We start from the raw sequence: 18,216 nt of genomic DNA, 5'->3' as shown, positions 1-18,216 counted from the left end.
GGGATCTATTTCATTCTGGAAGCGAAGAGTTGTGTAGTAAATTAAACAGGACGGTGGCGCGTCCACCCCGTGTTTAATATGGGCATTCCGTACAAAATAGGGCGTGAATGGCCAACTACCAAGTACAGACTACAGAATGTACGTAAGTCCTTCGCTTTCTGTGTTATAGCCGACGTTTGGGCAACAGTTTTTAATTGCTACGGTGAGATAATTATTTATTTATTTAACCCTTATTATTACACAACATAAAGTACAAATGGCGAACTTAATACCTTAAGGCATTCTATAATTATGTTTTTCGTAGAAATAGCTCGGCGAGTCTAATTTTCTACGATATGTATACTAGCAATATTTGTGTAGGTACATACCTATATTTTTTGTAATTTTCCTATCGTTGCATTGTTGAATATTCTGAATCATATGGAAGCACATCTTCTCTATCGCCCATCATGTGTCATCTTATCACTCACATTCGTTTCATATCATCATCATCATCATCACTCATGAATACAGTCCATCGACATTTTCCTCGGTGTTCATTTAAAATTAATTCATTATTGACTAACTTCGTCTTGCATACTTTCATAGAAAGCGAATCATAAATATTTTACAATACACACATTCTCAATTTTAAATACACAGATTCCAGTGTGGTGACGGGTTAAGAATTTCACCACCCCCTTTCTTCCCGTGGGTGTCGTAGAAGGCGACTGTGGGATATGGGGTAAATTGTGGCGTAGGCGAGAGGCTGGCAACCTGTCACTGCAATGTCACTGTTTCGTTTTCTTTCGTTTTCTTTCACCCCCTTATTTGCCAAGAGTGGCACTGTAACTTTAGCAGTTTCATGTGCTCTGCCTACCCCTATATGGGAAACAGGCGTGATTGTATGTATGTTGTATGTATGTAAATACACAGATAACGCAAGTAACTCAACTGAGCATAGAATAAAGTGATTAAAAAACTAAACGTTGGTGCGTTGCCGTTTCAATCTGAATGATTGAATAGGCGGTGATTCGTGTGACCCTTTAAATTCGTCGGGCTAATCTACTCGGAGGAGGGTAGTACTACACAGACCATGCAAAACACGCAGAATAAACAAATATTATTGAACAAGTGCTTTGCAGTGATTTATTTTATTTGTGTTGACAATAATATACCTGATGGAAGACCTAGAAAGCCATACATGGCGCAAGTTAAGGAATGGTGCTGTAGCCACACTTACCAAGAAGTCAAGACGAAGGCCGAGAATAGGCACGATTGGAAAATGCTGCAACGATAGAGGGCGAGGCCCCCTTAATAATGATTGTTCAGTTATGCCCATCATTTTTCGGATATTTTTAATGTTAACTGTGGCAACACTTTGTCACAGTTGAAATTCGAATATTAAAAAAAAAACGGTTGCTCTGTCATGTCAATGATTATGATGAATTATATACCAGCCAAATATATATTTTCTCAAACATGCAATGAAATATTGTCTTTACGTTCCTTAAAATGGGCTGGGAAGTATCGCTTTTTGGGCGCAACAACTCGAGAGGACTGTAAAGGGATTTCATATTATTTTTCAGGCCTAGGCCTGCAAAGTAACTTTTTTTTATAAAATATTGTCCTTTAGAGCATTTTTTTTTTATTTCATTGTATGTTTGAGAAAAGCACTATACATGCCTCGGCGTGAAAACGGATTCCCGGCCTCGTATCCCTATCCGGCCTCGCTCGCACGCTCGCTCGGCCGTATATACCCACTTGGCCGGAAATCCTCATTTTCCCGGCCTCTGATGTAATGTACTATTTATACTCGTATTACACACCATGTTAGTAATTCTCGAGCGCGATTCTGATTTCATAATTTGTTTTAGTTTAAAAATGGTTTTGATACGACCATGAAGATCGGTAGGTAATGCAAATAAAAAAGTTAAATCATGCGTGATACGCAGCTGCATAACTAAAACAATAGTACAGCTACTTGCCTCTTAGTCAAATCAGCTTCTTTTTAAGAACTGTTCGTGATAAACCTATCAATCCCTTGTACGTTTGTAGTTTTAGTAATACTGTTTTTTGCATATTGTGTAGTTTTAAGTTTATTACGAATAAATATTTTGATTGATTGATTGATAGATTGAACTGTCAAAACGAATTTGAACGACTTGCGGAATTTATATGAAATCGAATTGAGTGACGTCACGGTCAATTCAGTTACTTTATATATTTCTACCTGACTTATTAAATAGAAATTGGATTTAAAAATAATTTCTGTCCATGTTTTTCTTATAATTATCTGGTGCTTTATTTCGTGCGTTACCACGCAAATAATAAAATACTTTATTTTAACTACAATCAAGTTTTATGTCAAATCAAGTCCCTATTGTAGATTGTGGATCGTGTCAAAACCAATTCAACGTCACAACAAGTAATTAAATTAGAATCAACCTGCGAGTCTAAAACTGTTAAGTACGTATAAGTCTATAAAAAGAAATGATAACAAAATGATATATCAATTCAATACACATATTTAACTTTTCTAAATCCATACTCCATACTAATATTATAAATGGGAAAGTGTGTGTGTCTGTTTGTTTGTCCGTCTTTCACGGCAAAACGGAGCGACGAATTGAAGTGATTTTTTAAGTGGAGATAGTTGAAGGGATGGAGAGTGACATAAGCTACATTTGTCTCTTTCTGACGCGAGCAAAGCCGCGGGAAACGCTAGTATGTGTATGTAGGAGGTACACACACCTATTCCGGCTTTTTATGTTGACTTTTTTCAAATAAATTCATACTATGTTGAGAGATATACTGTATCGGAGGATCGCGTCCTCTCACAAATTCTTTTCATGGTCAATTTAAAATATAATACAGTTGTCGGCGAACGGGCCCCGGCGAATCTAATTTTCGCCCCGAGGGCCCGAGCCGAGCCCTGCGGCTTGCCCAATGCACAATGCGAGGAATGGCCGTGAAATTACACATTTTTGCATAAGTGCTGTGAACCCTCGACTTTGACAAGTGGGAAATGATAATAAACGTTTCTATGATGTAATATGTATGTAACCGTTTATTAAGTAGATATTCAATTTCTCGTCTTTTTATATTTCTTGCACCTATTAACTCTTATTGATCTCTGTTTGCCCCAAAGGTTAGCTGGTAGAGAATGCCTTTTGGTATTTATTAAATTCGCCTTTTGTACATTTTTTTTACTGTGCAATAAAGTTTAAATAATTAAATAAATAAACAGCTTATGATCTAATTCTAAAGACATATAAATTCTGCAGTAAAGTGAATTTCGAGTCACATAAAAAATCATCATGATTTCCATCACATCAAGCATTTACCCGAGCATTTCTGTGATACGAAATTATCCCAATGTACCTTACCTCAACAGACTTTTTTTAAATTTTCAAACGGTTGAGCTAATTCAATTCATAAAAAATTTGAAAAGAGCACAACATATGCGTTACATTTCGCTCACTAAATAAATTATCGTGATCATTTCACTGCCTCCTTTTCGTAGTCGACTATGGGATATGGGTTCAATTGTGGCTTGCAACCGGTCACTGTAATATCATAATTTCAGACTCCTGACCATTGTTTGTTACCAATCTTGGTAGGTACTGAAACTTTAAACAGTTTCACGTGCTCCGCCTATCCCTTTTTACGAAAAAGGTTATGTTATTTAAAAATATTAATTATATCTCACTACAGCCACTGAATTTACCTAGTACGTTATTTGCACGAAGCACGCCCTCCTGTCCAGGGGACCATTTCTCAAAACAGAAAGTTACAAGGGGAAGTTTCTTTCCAAATTGTCATATTAGACATTGCCTACCACTTGTAAATCGTGTGTGTCGTTTCTGGTGCAAAGGCTGGCCATAGCGATCCAACGGGGTAATGCCGCAAGCATTATGGGCACTTTTGCACCGGAGGCGGTGCGGAGCGGTATTGATTGACTAATTGCTGTTTGTAATTATTTTTAGTTAAGGCTTTTTTTTTTGACATGTTTATCTTATAATAAATAAAACACCTCTTAATTAATGATTTTATAATTGTTATTTACTTGTAAATTGTAACTTGTAACTTCGAGAGATGGGCCCCTGACTGCACAATCGTAGACCACGAAGCGTTAGCCACCACTTGTCAACGAGTACAGATTTTCACTCTCTTAGTTTCTACCGAGTAGGTATTTGGTTTCGTTCTCTCCACGTGTAGGTGGTAATATTTTACGGTAATTACTCGCCTACGGTTAACATTTGTACCTACTTAATATCTAAATGTAAAAATATATTGAAAACATTTATTGTCCACATGTCAAAACCCGCGTGTCCAATTCTGACATAATAAATATTATTCATATTTCGTACCCTGTAGCAGCTTAGTAATACGTGTTTTGGTAAGGTACAGCAGGACAAATCCCGACTGAGGGCCATTTGTAACTGATCCATTTTTACCATTATTACACTACTAAGTTGAGTTCCACATGTATCTATTGAACACAGTGGGCACTCTGCACTCTTATTAATAATTCAAACATTGTAAAACATGGAAAAAAAAGTCGTAATTGCCCCCTTGTACCTTACATAATATTTCTGGTAATAAATACCTAATGGTTATCATTCTTGTTCGTGCAAAAGTCAACTGTGCAAACGGGCTTAATGAAAACTAAAATGACAAAAACTCTGTAAAATGTTATATATTCCATCACCTGCCCCGTATTATTAATTAATGCATTACATATGTGTGGTACTTCGCATAATATTTAGCCACTCGATTAATTTGTTTGATGACTAGATAAATCATTATCAGCAAAGGTCAAAGTTACGTTCATGTGACACAGAACAAGTGTATCTTTAGTTTCCCTCCAGCAGTTCAATAAGAATAGCGTGAAGATGTATAAACGTTTAGTGTTTTGTGGATTATGTTTTGTAAATTATATTATGTGTGAGAAAATTCAGGTATGTAGGATAGGTACAAACAGCAACACCCTTAACTAAACATCGGTAGACTTCATGCCCTTGTAATAAGGATTACAAATGTATAGCTAACATTGTTGCCGATAGTACTTATTACAATATTACGATTGATTGTAGTTACGTACGATTACCTTCCATATACAAATGGGGTATTTTAATGTGATTAAAATTACATCATAAGCCATATTCATGAATTTCATGATCATAAAAAACCGGCCAAGAGCGTGTCGGGCCACGCTCAGTGTAGGGTTCCGTAGTTTTTCGTATTTTTCTCAAAAACTACTGAACCTATCAAGTTCAAAACAATTTTCCTAGAAAGTCTTTATAAAGTTCTACTTTTGTGATTTTTTTCATATTTTTTAAACTTATGGTTCAAAAGTTAGAGGGGGGGGGGACGCACTTTTTTTTCCTTTAGGAGCGATTATTTCCGAAAATATTAATATTATCAAAAAACAATCTTAGTAAACCCTTATTCATTTTTAAATACCTATCCAACAATATATCACACGTTGGGGTTGGAATGAAAAAAATATCAGCCCCCACTTTACATGTAGGGGGGGTGCCCTAATAAAACATTTTTTTCCATTTTTTATTTTTGCACTTTGTTGGCGTGATTGATATACATATTGGTACCAAATTTCAGCTTTCTAGTGCTAACGGTTGCTGAGATTATCCGCGGACGGACGGACGGACGGACGGACGGACGGACGGACGGACGGACGGACGGACGGACAGACAGACATGGCGAAACTATAAGGGTTCCTAGTTGACTACGGAACCCTAAAAATGTGCCAGTTGAAACAATTCTTACTATTTACACTCATTTATTTATTTACTCATGCATAAACTTACAGCTAGGGTGCCAAGGCGCTTATACACGGTATAACATAAGGAGCCTTTGAATGAAAAATGTTATATGATATGGGCTAAAGTATTTTCACCACACCAACTGTTAACTAACTTGTGGATTGTCCAGGATGGAGCACACGAGTGCAAAGTAATTTCATATAAATTTTAACTTGATATCTTAAGCTGGCTGGTAAAATTTACCTATAAATTATTATTTCGAATCATAAATATTAAATAAATTGATGGATTTAATTTAGTTACATGTTTTACATCAATTAGTACTTTGTTCGTGTTTGAGTGGTGAAAATTTTTGTGTTTCACTCGGTAACAAAGTTTGTTTAACCTTCGTGCCCTGCAAACCCTCGCAACGCTCAAGATTCCGCTTTTTCAATATTGGAATCTTTCGCTTACTCGGGTATCAATATTGGCACGTGCGGTTAGACAACAACTTTGCCCGTTGTAAAAAAATAACTATTTTAATTTCTAGTGAAAGTGTTTGATGTAAATGAATGTCCCTTAAAATATCATTGACTAATTTGTTAAGAAGGAGAGGTGCTTAAGTTTTGGAGGAGGAAACAGTCGAGAGCGGCACCTAGATTTTAAAGATTTTTTCAAAATATATTTTAACTGAGTTGTTCTTAATGGACAATTTTTTTCGATAAATCTAGTTAATAATACGAGTATATTTAACTAAAATTCTCAAATTAAAAGGGGAACTCCTTTCCATTTTATCATTTCCGCTCCTGTTGCGTCTTAACACCTTAATATAAATCTAGGCGACCATCGTAAAACAAATCAAAAATACTTTAAAACACTAATTCATTTTAAATACCAATCTTACTTCCAAGCCAAAATCGAGTTACAAATAATTATAATTATATGTAAATAAAAACATAGTGCTAGAATTGAATGGCAAAACATTGTGCTAGAATTATAGAATTGAATACTTAATTCTATTTATATTTAAGTAAAAATCCTACTATGAAGGACATAAGAGATTTCTTACAAACTGATTTATAACGTCACTGTGACATAGTTTTACAGTGGCCTAGGGTTCCAATTGGTTGACTGTACCTGTGACTAATAATGGGAACCAATTAATATGTTTTATTGTTTGACAGTCGCATATTCGTAACATAGTGTTCGGTACAACACTATTTGTTTGTTGATATGACTCGCCCCCGATTGACAATCACGACACGAGTGCCACCACAAATCATTCAGTTATGCATCAGTTGTGTTGAAGACTCTCAGAGGTAATGCGCGTTGGTGTGAACGTTGTGTGTATTTTTATCAGTCATGCATTGTGTGATAAAGATTAAATATTGATAAATTTAAATACGTAGTCGACATATTGCATTACGTCACGCGGTTAAGTCATGGTGAGTTTAATTATTTAATACTGTAAACAAATACATAATTGCAAATTAAAATTTCGCAAAAATATTTTTTTTGTTAATTAATTTACAAACCTAATCAAACAAGTAACCGTATCTAAATAAATTCTTATATTAATTCTAAGATGACAAAGGAAAATCAATGTTGTGGTTTACATTTACATTTCGTTAAGACGTTTTTACTACTTTTGAGGTAAAAATTGTATATGGTGACTATTAGAAACATCATTTGTTATTATCGGATATATCAAAGCTAAAATTTGGCTATTTATATGAATTTACGTGTCGCATATGCATTTGTAAATAAATAATTAACTATGATCATGAATTATTTTTGCCGCAAGCGTGTTCGTGATTAAAAGTAAGAAACGCCTTTATCGCTTACGAGGGAAAATTCATTTTTCATAATGTAACAAAGACTAAAGTACCTATTTTGAAGTTTTTTACCCAGTGGCTCAAATAATAACAATATTAAGGAATAACGATCGTAAATAATAAATAAAGATCGTTATCAAGGTGCACTTTTCGTGGCAAATGGTACGGTTGGCAAAAAAAAACAAATACTTTCAATTATACTTTAAATACATATTCACTTTGTTCTTAACTGCAAGTGCAAAAATACGTATCGAAATAATCGTCTCATAAATATGGTACTACGCTCTTATTACACCGGACTAAGATGCTATAGGACATATTTTTGAGTAAGATGTGTACACCCATATTTTTACACTTGACTGTACAAAGCTTTTTCCAACCAACTATATATTTTTAAAACAAAATACGTCAAATTATGTCGTAAAAATACATTACGCGAAGTGTATAATATTATTTTAATCCAAATAATCTAATGCACTCTAGATACGACTATCCAAAATTGTTATTCAAGTAGTTCAAGTCAAAAGTAATGCGTGAAGCCAAATCTGTTGAACAAACTTTAGTTATTTATTCAATGTAATTTAGATAAGTAATTATAAATATGTATATATTTCATAATTTGTTAAGTATATGGGCCATTTTTATTTTCAAAGTTGTCCACCCCACTTTTTTTGGATTTGGAAATTTGTATGTGGTTTTCACTTAGAATCGCGAGCTCTTTCAATTCTAATAGGAGAAAAAAAGTGTCCCCAGATTTTTTTTTTCCATTCCGTTACCATTTTTTCATACATTTTGTATGGCGGTAACGAAATGGAAAGTTCGAAAAAATGTATAGAAATCTTGGGACATTTTTTTTTCTCCTATCAGGATCGAAAGAGCTTGCGATTCTGAGTATTAATCGCGTAAAAAATACCCATGTTACAAAATAAGTGGGGTGGACAACTTTGAAAAAAAATGGCCCATATAATGTTTTAAATACTTGTGTATTTGTTTTTTTGTCAACCATACGCTGCCACCGATACAGCACGCTGATAACGATCTTTAATAATAAATAATTCTTTTTTCAGTACAGATGGTGCTTTTTTCACCAAATATTGCGAGAAGTGGTTCATTTCTTATCAGGTCGAAACTTCGGAGGACCATCTGTACTGAAAAACGTCTTACAATACACGTGCGAAAAGGAAATTCATAACTCGTGTCGATTTAAAACACTCCCTTTGGTCGTATTTTAAAATTGTCGCCACTCGTTTCGAACTTCCTCTTTTCCGCACTTGTATAGTAATGTACTAATACCTATACTAATACCTATTAACGTTATTTCGCTTAATCTTAGATCAAATCAAATTATTCTCATTTGAAAATAATTTAATTTGTATTTTTAAGTAGTAACACTACTATTATTACCTTTGGTCGTATTTTAAATTGTCGCCACTCGTTTCGAACTTCCTCTTTTCCGCACTTGTATAGTAATGTACTAATACCTATACTAATCCTACCTATTAACGTTATTTCGCTTAATCTTAGATCAAATCAAATTATTCTCATTTGAAAATAATTTAATTTGTATTTTTAAGTAGTAACACTACTATTATTACCTTTGGTCGTATTTTAAATTGTCGCCACTCGTTTCGAACTTCCTCTTTTCCGCACTTGTATAGTAATGTACTAATACCTATACTAATCCTACCTATTAACGTTATTTCACTTAATCTTAGATCAAATCAAATTATTCTCATTTGAAAATAATTTAATTTGTATTTTTAAGTAGTAACACTACTATTATTACCTTTGGTCGTATTTTAAACTGTCGCCACTCGTTTCGAACTTCCTCTTTTCCGCACTTGTATAGTAATGTACTAATACCTATACTAATCCTACCTATTAACGTTATTTCGCTTAATCTTAGATCAAATCAAATTATTCTCATTTGAAAATAATTTAATTTGTATTTTTAAGTAGTAACACTACTATTATACTATAAACATTAATTTTTAAATTTGGGAGGCCTTGGTCACTTTTTCTTTGTATAAGGTCAGTGCGGGCAAGACCGGCATAGTTTATTTGAAATAAAGTTTGAGTGGATAAAACTCTATAATTAATGTAGTCTGCCGTAATGCGCATGGTCCTATGGGGTAGCAAATATTATATTTTACAAAGTTTTTATAATATTTTGGCGAAATATGGTAATTTTAAGTGATAAAAATCACATTTTTTAAGGCTCGGCGGGTTGACCGTCCCCCCGCGGTGAGCACGGGAAGACCGTCTAGTGCTTGTTGTCCCGTAATTTCATATGAGACTAGGTTCCAAAACCATGATCGTTGTTATTTTACGTAATAACAGGGCAGAATGTGCTAGATAATTAATAAAATAACGTTGAAATTTTAAACATAGAAGCATTTTTCCATTTATAAGGCAAGACCGGCATACATTGAACTACTATGTACTACGTACTAGAAACGACAACTCGAACATATTCTGTGCTCCGACCGGCAGCGGCGGCAGCGCGAGGCGCATGCGCGTGAAGCGAACCGTGTCATAGAGTAAGACTTGACCACCTAGACGCGACACTTTTAGTGTAGACCTTTGTTTTATACTTTGTGTGTGAAATACTAATTAGTTTACTTTTAGCACTATTATACATTGTGTTATATTTAATTTCTACTCAGTGAAATAGAAATACGTAATTGTTTTTTTCATAAATTTTAATTTCCTTTGAATAAAATTAGTTTTGTAAGTTTCTGTCGCTCAGAATAATAATCGCGCCATTCACCTTGTTTTACCTCCCTTGAACACCGTTGCATTAAATACTATAATACTATTTCAGTTTTGGTGTCACTATTTTTCGTCAATAATGAGAATTATAATTCAGAAATAATTCAAAATCATGCTTATTGTATAATATTATCGACTAAAATTCGTATTAGAACCGTGTAATATTCAAAACTATAAATTGAAATAAATATTTTTATATTATATATTGAAAACAGAATATGATCACAATTATTATACCTTATTACCTACATGTCATGTCTGCGCGATTCATCTATGATTCCAGTTGTCAAAATGGCGGCCATAGCATCGCGTTTAAGAAGCCCGTCCCTTCATTATAATAATTACTTAAATTAAGTTAGATCAAAATAGCTTTTTTTTTTTTTTATACCACGTCGGTGGCAAACAGGTATACTTGTCTACTAACCGATGAAATGTGACACCGTCACTTTTATTAGATTTTCTCGTATGGCTTCAACAGTATCTTATAGCACAGGAAGGCATTTTTTCATTTTATTTGTGTGCAGTCAGAGACAACCTCCTCCCACCACGCGCAGAGACTGACTGAGGCAACATAAGTCCACTGGACTTATGTTCGTGGCGCAAACTTTTTGTTCGCCGTGTCCTCTCTAGTACATTATACCTCAATGCCGGCATATGTCCCGTAGATGGGGTTCATAACCTTTTCTTTTCAGGTCCAATTTAGTCACGATATTACAGGCTCATATAAATCCAACTACTTATTTGTTTTTGAAATTTGGTTATTAAGTAAAGGTAATAGGATACAGGTATAGGTACATGAAATAGTTTGGTATCATTTCTTAGCAATGTCCCAGACATTATCAAATATGTTTTCAGGGGTGCTGATTTCAAAATTAATGACCAATTTGGAATCAGATATTACTGACTATCACTTTGACACAAAAGTCGTCATGGTTGTCGCCAAATAAGTTTTCGGAGGTGCTGATTTCAAAATTAATAAACAATCTGGAATCTGACATTGCTGACTGTTACTTCGACGCAAAAGTCGTAATAGGTGTCGTCAGATAGGTCAGATAGGATTCCAAAATTAATGACTAATTTGAAATCTGACATTGCTGACTGTCACTTTGACACAAAAGTCGTCTGGTGTGTCGTCAAATAAGTTTGCGGGGGTGCTGATTCCTAAATTAATGATCAATTTAGAATTTGATATAGTTGACTGTCACATTGAATTAAAAGTTTTCATGGGAGTCATCAAACAGTTTTTTGGCTGTAATGGTTATTGGAATGAGCACCCCCGAGAACCTGTTTGACCACACCCATGACCACTTTTGTGTCAAAGTTACAGTCATCAGCAATGTCAGATTCCAAAGTGTTGTTTAATTTTTAAATCAGCACTCCCGAAAACATATTTGATGACACCCATGACCACTTTTGTGTCAAAGTGACAGTCAGCAATGTCAATTATTAAGGGTCGGGTAGCCGTAAAATAGTCGGTCAAAACCGTTTTAAGGGTACCTATACGGTCCCTGTTGGGTAATGCTGATTATAAAAATAATGACCAACTTGAAACCCTACTCTCTTTTGAAATATTTGTCGCCGCATTTTGCACACTCTACATAACAAAAATAATAAAAAACGGGTAGAACTTATGATAATTTTACCAACTTAAATATGATGATGAATAATGCAGTGTAGGCTTACTTCTGTTCACCTCTTATCATTCTTCACAACCATGTCACATATATTTTATTTTTACTTAATACTTTCGAATGATTTTAGTAACACCATACGAATTATTGCCAAAACTGTATTTCGAAGTTAAAATCGTACAACTACCATAAGCCAAAAACGTACTTATATATTGATATCGTTTACACTCGACTTATTTCCAATAAAGCCTAAAAAAGGTTGGCAACTCCTTGTTTATCGTATGCCGGTCTTGCCTTTCTCTTTTATGCCGGACTTTCTGAGTAGGCACAATTTCTAAGTTACATATTTCAGAACATAAAACTAGAAATTGAGCGCGTTTTGAGTAGATTAATAGTACTAGTCAGAAAGAACGGTTATTAAATGACTACGTTACATATAAAATATACAAATATTCCGACTGCTTCTATTTTATTTTAATTTTTTGCGGAACCATGTTGAACTCGGTGTTCGAGCTCGAAACACAAATCAAGATTATTGTTAACTAGTGTTCGTCCTAGGGATATGTATTGAAGACCAATGGCTTGAGGATGAAAAACTGATATACCTTCGGAGGTGTGAGAGGCGTAGATATATAAACACAAAAGTTATAGTCAATAGACGGTCTTTCCGGGTAGACGGTCTTCCCCACACTGACCTTATGACATTTATTTTAATGTTTATTATTTCGCTTGTTTGAACAACTTCATTATAATCGTAATCAATACTTTTATAAATATAATACGTGCCTATATTTTTTTTAACTTTGAATAAGTAAGTTCCATAGTAGGTAACATATTATAATTACCTCTATAACCGCATTTACCTATCCCATTTTAACAGTTCTTAAATTATTCTACCTATAATTCATTAATACTCCTAATTCACAACCTACGTACTACGTAGTGTACCGGTTGTAGTATTCGACATTTAAAATTAATGACTATCAATTGCTTTCCGTTTTTTCAGGACAAAATAACCAATCCACGAGTATGTGTAATCGGCGCGGGCGTCGCTGGGCTATCTTCAGCCAGATATTTGAAGGAGGAGGGCATCAACTTCACCGTCCTAGAATGCACCAGATACGTTGGAGGCACCTGGCGATACGATCCCAGGGTGGGGACAGACGAGAATGGACTGCCTCTGCATACGAGCATGTATAAACATTTAAGGTACCTATCATCATCATCCTCCTTGCGTTATCCCGGCATTTGCCACGGCTCATGGGAGCCTGGGGTCTGCTTTGGCAACTAATCCCAAGATTTGCCTTAGGCACTAGTTTTTACGAAAGCGACTGCCATCTGACCTTCCAACCCGAAGGGTAACTAGATATTATCGGAATTAGTCCGGTTTCCTCACGATGTTTTCCTTCACCGAAAAGCGACTGGCAATCAAATGACATTTCGCACATAAGTTCCGTAAAACTCATTGGTGCGGTCCGGGATTCGAACCCACGACCTCCGGAACGAAAGTCGCACGCACTTACCGCTAGGCTACCAGCGCTTTTACACATTTAAGGTATGTTGAAGAAAAATTTAGCATTTAGTCTCTATTTGTCTTAACTGTTGTTAACTTATTGGTCTTCACATGGTATAATATGGTATGTGTTTAATTCTGGTGTAGATTGCCTAACGTTTTTGCAACACTGCAATTACTTTTTATTATTTATACAATTATTTTAATACAGAACGATTGTCGCAAAGTATCACTTGTTCTTAGAAATAGAAATTTACAACAAACAGAAGGTTTGACTTACATTCGGGATTTCTGAAGTTTCGGATTTTGTAGATAAAGGACACGGTCTAACTGGAATACATAATTATTTTATTAATTAAATTTTATTCTAACCACTCTGGATAATGAAATTATCTATATGTACGAGACATACGACATACTATACTCGTAGGTACCTACTATACATAGCACATTTTATTTCTTCAGCGAACAATGCGACATTAGGTACATTACAAAGAAGTGGAGGAATATATTTTATCATAAAAATTCATAGCAGGTACTTATATGTACAAAGTCCATTCAATAAATGACAAAAACATTAATAAAATAAATGATATCACGTTCCAGGACAAATCTACCAAAACCTACAATGGAACTGAACGGGTACCGGTTACCTGATGACACGCCTTCCTACCCCAGTTGGGAGCGCTACTACAAGTATCTGAAAGATATTGCTGAACATTTTGATTTAGAAAAGCATATAAAAGTAAGTATCAATGCTATATCACGTTTCAAATGAAAATTACACTTGTAGATCAGTCAATGAATGCTCAAAAGGTTTACTCAACTTACTCAACTTAGACCCCAAGTGGAATGGCCGAAAGCAGAAAGTTTAATATAGGATGTTGTCATTGGGGATAGTCAGACATACATATACATAGTAAAAGTCCTTGGACAACATCCCGTAGAAAGATAAAAGTAGAAAATGAAGAATTTTTGCATTTGTCTTTACGAAGGCCACACAAAAAGGCCCTTTTGAAAATATACTCCTCATTTGTTTACTGCCCTAAAAAATCTATAAATCTTTTTATGATGCTCTTTTCTATCTGATTATGGCCATCCCTCTCAAATTTTAGAAGAATACTTATGTCCAGCAACTAATTATGGCGTCGTCTCACATTGGGGCGTATTAGTATACACTCTACAGCACAGATGGTTCATAACAATAAGTCGGGGTTCAGTTTTAGGATCTAATCTAGGAACCCGGACGAATTCTGATAGTCTAATCAGGATGCGTAGCCGAATAGCACAAACGCTCATGAAACGAAACGCTAGTAGATATCTATCTCTATCGCTCTTGCGTATTGGCGCGACAAAGCCAGACTACCTTTCGCGGCGTTTCGTTTTCGTTTCGCGTCGGAGAAATGCCATTCGGCTACGGGGCCAGAACCGAACTCGTATCGTATAGGGTGAAACAGATGTCATAGTTCGGTTCCAGTAATAAGTAGGTATGTATTTTTCTAATTCCAGTTCCTACATCTAGTAGTGTCAGTAAAGAGGATAGATAACGTGTGGAAAGTGAAGCACAAACATGTCATCACTGGAGAAGAGTTCAATGAAGACTACGATTATGTTTTAATAGGAACAGGACACCACAGTAAACCCAACAGACCTGTTATAAAGGGAGAAGAGAAATTCAAAGGTAGAAAAGTTTGAAAACATGTATCTCTTCACTCTTGTCATCGTATTCGTCTGTTATCATCTTTAGGGCTAGTTGCATCAACCACATTTGTCAGACACATCATCGTCACGCACCAGACGACTATGGAAGTTCCCATACAATAACGAACGAAATTTAACGAACGCTTTAACGGTTAGATGGTTTGATGCAACCGGCCCTAAGTATTAGTATAGCATAGTAGCGTTAAATATTTATATATTTTTTAGTTTTCATTGCAAGGTCTAGGAATTTAGGTTTGTTTACCGTAGATAACCCAGTGATTATCTACGGTAAACGAACGGCTGCGGGATCAGTATCCAGCACTGTTCCTACCCTAACTTCCTGTTTAATTAATGCAGTCAAAAAGTAGTCTATCACACCGTCAAGACTACCACATGCGTCTACTTGCGCTAACCCTAGCAGGTGACACTCTGATGACACTCCCAGGTACTCATATATTTTCCCTATTTCAGGAACCATAATCCACAGCCACGACTACAGAACCCCCGAGCCCTACGCCCACCGTCGCGTCCTCATCATCGGCGCCGGACCCTCCGGCATGGAAATCAGCTTAGTAGTCGCTGAGGTCGCCAGCCGTCTGGTCCACAGTCACCACTCGCCTGCCAAGTTCGATGCCACATTCTTCCCGAGCGTTTATGTGAAGAGACCTGATGTGCAGGAGTTGAATGAGACCGGAGTCGTTTTCGTTGATGGCAGTTTTGAAGAAGTTGATGATGTCATTTTATGCACAGGTAATTTATAAAACCTACATTCCATGGGAGTTGCAAGCCTTGTAATTGAAGGACTTTGTTCTCCAGTTGCATTATTATTGAAGGACTTTAGTTCACCAGTTAATAAATGACTGTTTAGGAAAACTCCTGGAAGTCTCCAGTCAGTAAATTTTGGCTTTCCTAGGAGTTTTCCTTGGGTAATATGTTCTAAGATGCTTTTAAATCTGGTCTGGTAATATCAACTTACAGTCAGCAGCAGAAGTCGCTAGCTTCAAAGTGACCTTGACTCTTATTTTCTTTACATTAAAGCCGCGTCCGTCAAGATCATTTTGAACACGTCGTTCGTTTAGTCACTTTTGAAAATAATACTCGCTCTTCTCTGCTTTTAGGATATGAATACGACTACCCCTTTCTCGACAGCAGTAGCGGGCTGACGTTTTCGACGATAAGTGTGGTCCCTCTCTACAAGTACATGGTCAATATACATGAGCCCTCCATGGTATTCATGGGGTTAGTGGTCCGCGCTTGTTTGGTCGTTGCTATTGACGCTCAAGTAAGTTTTGTTCTTGTTGTGAATACTGTACACTATACCCTCCTTGACAGCTGTAGTTGCATGGTCACTCTCTACAGGTAGACTAGACTAAGGGCCCGTTGCATTAACCACATTTGACAGACACATCATCGTCATGCAGCAGACGTATATGGAACTTCCCATACAATACAATTTAACGAACGTTTTAACGGTGACAGAAGGTTTGATGCAACCGGACCTTAATGTAAACTTTGGTCGTAACTATAAGTAGATGTTCAAGTAAGTGTTACATACATACGATCATACAAGAATCTAATTCTTGATACAAGTAGTGGTTGATGTCAAGCGTAATTAGTTCCTCTCTACAAGTACATGGTCAACATATGTAAATGAGCCATCTATGGTGTTCATGTTCATCTTATCTACCTATAGAAGCTCAAGTAAGTCAGCCAGATTTTTGTCATATTCCTCATCAGCTATATCTGACATGACGCCAAGGAGCTCTAAAAAGTGGTAGATCTACAACTTATACGGTGTTCATGGGGCAAAAAACTAAAATATTACATGGAACTAATTCCTTCAAAAGAAAAAATCAGTACGAATGATCTCTCGCAGTGTTAGCACCCCTTCTATCCGTTTACATTTGTTTTTTTTTTACAGGCCCGTTACGCCACGGCGCTAATAAAGGGCAACTTCACTCTGCCGTCCAAGGAAGAAATGATGGCAGACTGGCAATCACATGTAGATAATCTTCTCGCCAAAGGACGCTCGCTGAAAGACATACATATTTTAGCAGATAAAGAGGTAGTCAGTTCGGCAACATGAAATTAAAGCTCACTTTATTAGATTAGAACTCCTCCCATAGACCTAAAATGTAATGAAAATGTATAACTTCTCTTGCTTAGTCCTACTGTAAGTTCTTGGTGCGATTTCACATTATCCGACCCGATATCGGATGTAGGAAGGATATCAATGGCAAAAATCTAAGATGGCGGCTTTAATATATGGGATATCGGCCCTACGTCCGATATCGGATCGGATAATGTGAAAAAGCACTTAAGGTCCCAAAAGTTTTTAGGGTGTCATTTACCGTAGACATACACCTAGACCAGTTGTTAAGTTTTGCCGATTTCGTATACGGTTAGGCTATTCTCGTCAGATTCGGCTACCTACATAATGAACAAATCCACGCAAGCATTTTCATGATTTCATGATACCTTCAAGTGTTTAAAAAAATAAAACTATAAATTCTGCAAACTTCGCAGTTTCTTGCCTTCCATATCAATTGAGAAATCCTCCTATTTAAGAAGGATAATAAATCTTCTCGGGTACGTTTTAGTCTTACAACCGACATAGTTTTATCTAATTTAATCATTGCTAAAAACGTACTTTTATGTTACAAAAAGAGATTTTATGATTATAAAAAAAATAACACTGTAAAAAAAAATCATTGCTTACCTACTTGACTATACTACATATCTTTATATAATACATATCTATATTCAACAATATTTTCTATCCAGGACGCCTATTACGAAGATCTGACAAGAGAGTCCGGCATCGCCCGCGTACCTCCAGTCCTGTTCAAGATTCGCGACATGGATATGAAGGCCAAAATCAAAAACTTGTTCACGTACAGAAATTATGTGTACACTGTGCTTGACAACGAAACGTTCACGCGACGCCTGCAAGACGAGTCTACCACTTCGAACAATACTGTTATGTAAATTCAAATATATATTTATTACTTTATCTG

General features: G+C 35.9%; 1 protein-coding gene across 2 annotated transcripts; it reads left to right on the top strand.

Moving 5' to 3' along the window:
• Positions 1 to 4,836: 4,836 nt before the first annotated feature.
• Positions 4,837 to 18,210, top strand: LOC125232927 (senecionine N-oxygenase-like). Of its 2 annotated transcripts, none has more exons than XM_048138769.1 (8): positions 4,837 to 4,943; positions 12,992 to 13,194; positions 14,105 to 14,243; positions 15,008 to 15,179; positions 15,671 to 15,949; positions 16,318 to 16,481; positions 17,121 to 17,264; positions 17,984 to 18,210. In XM_048138769.1, exons 1-8 carry the CDS (start codon positions 4,878 to 4,880, stop codon positions 18,185 to 18,187), a joined length of 1,371 nt encoding a protein of 456 aa, XP_047994726.1. In that variant the 5' UTR covers positions 4,837 to 4,877; the 3' UTR covers positions 18,188 to 18,210. The 2 variants fall into 2 exon arrangements, with proteins under 2 accessions (XP_047994726.1, XP_047994727.1); XM_048138770.1 differs by lacking the exon at positions 4,837 to 4,943 and adding an exon at positions 7,037 to 7,192.
• The last annotated feature ends 6 nt before the right edge of the window (positions 18,211 to 18,216 follow it).

This window comes from Leguminivora glycinivorella, chromosome 13 (genome assembly GCF_023078275.1).
Source record: "Leguminivora glycinivorella isolate SPB_JAAS2020 chromosome 13, LegGlyc_1.1, whole genome shotgun sequence".
In the NCBI taxonomy this organism is placed as follows: Eukaryota; Metazoa; Arthropoda; class Insecta; order Lepidoptera; family Tortricidae; genus Leguminivora; species Leguminivora glycinivorella.
This window is presented reverse-complemented; position numbering and strand designations above follow the sequence as displayed.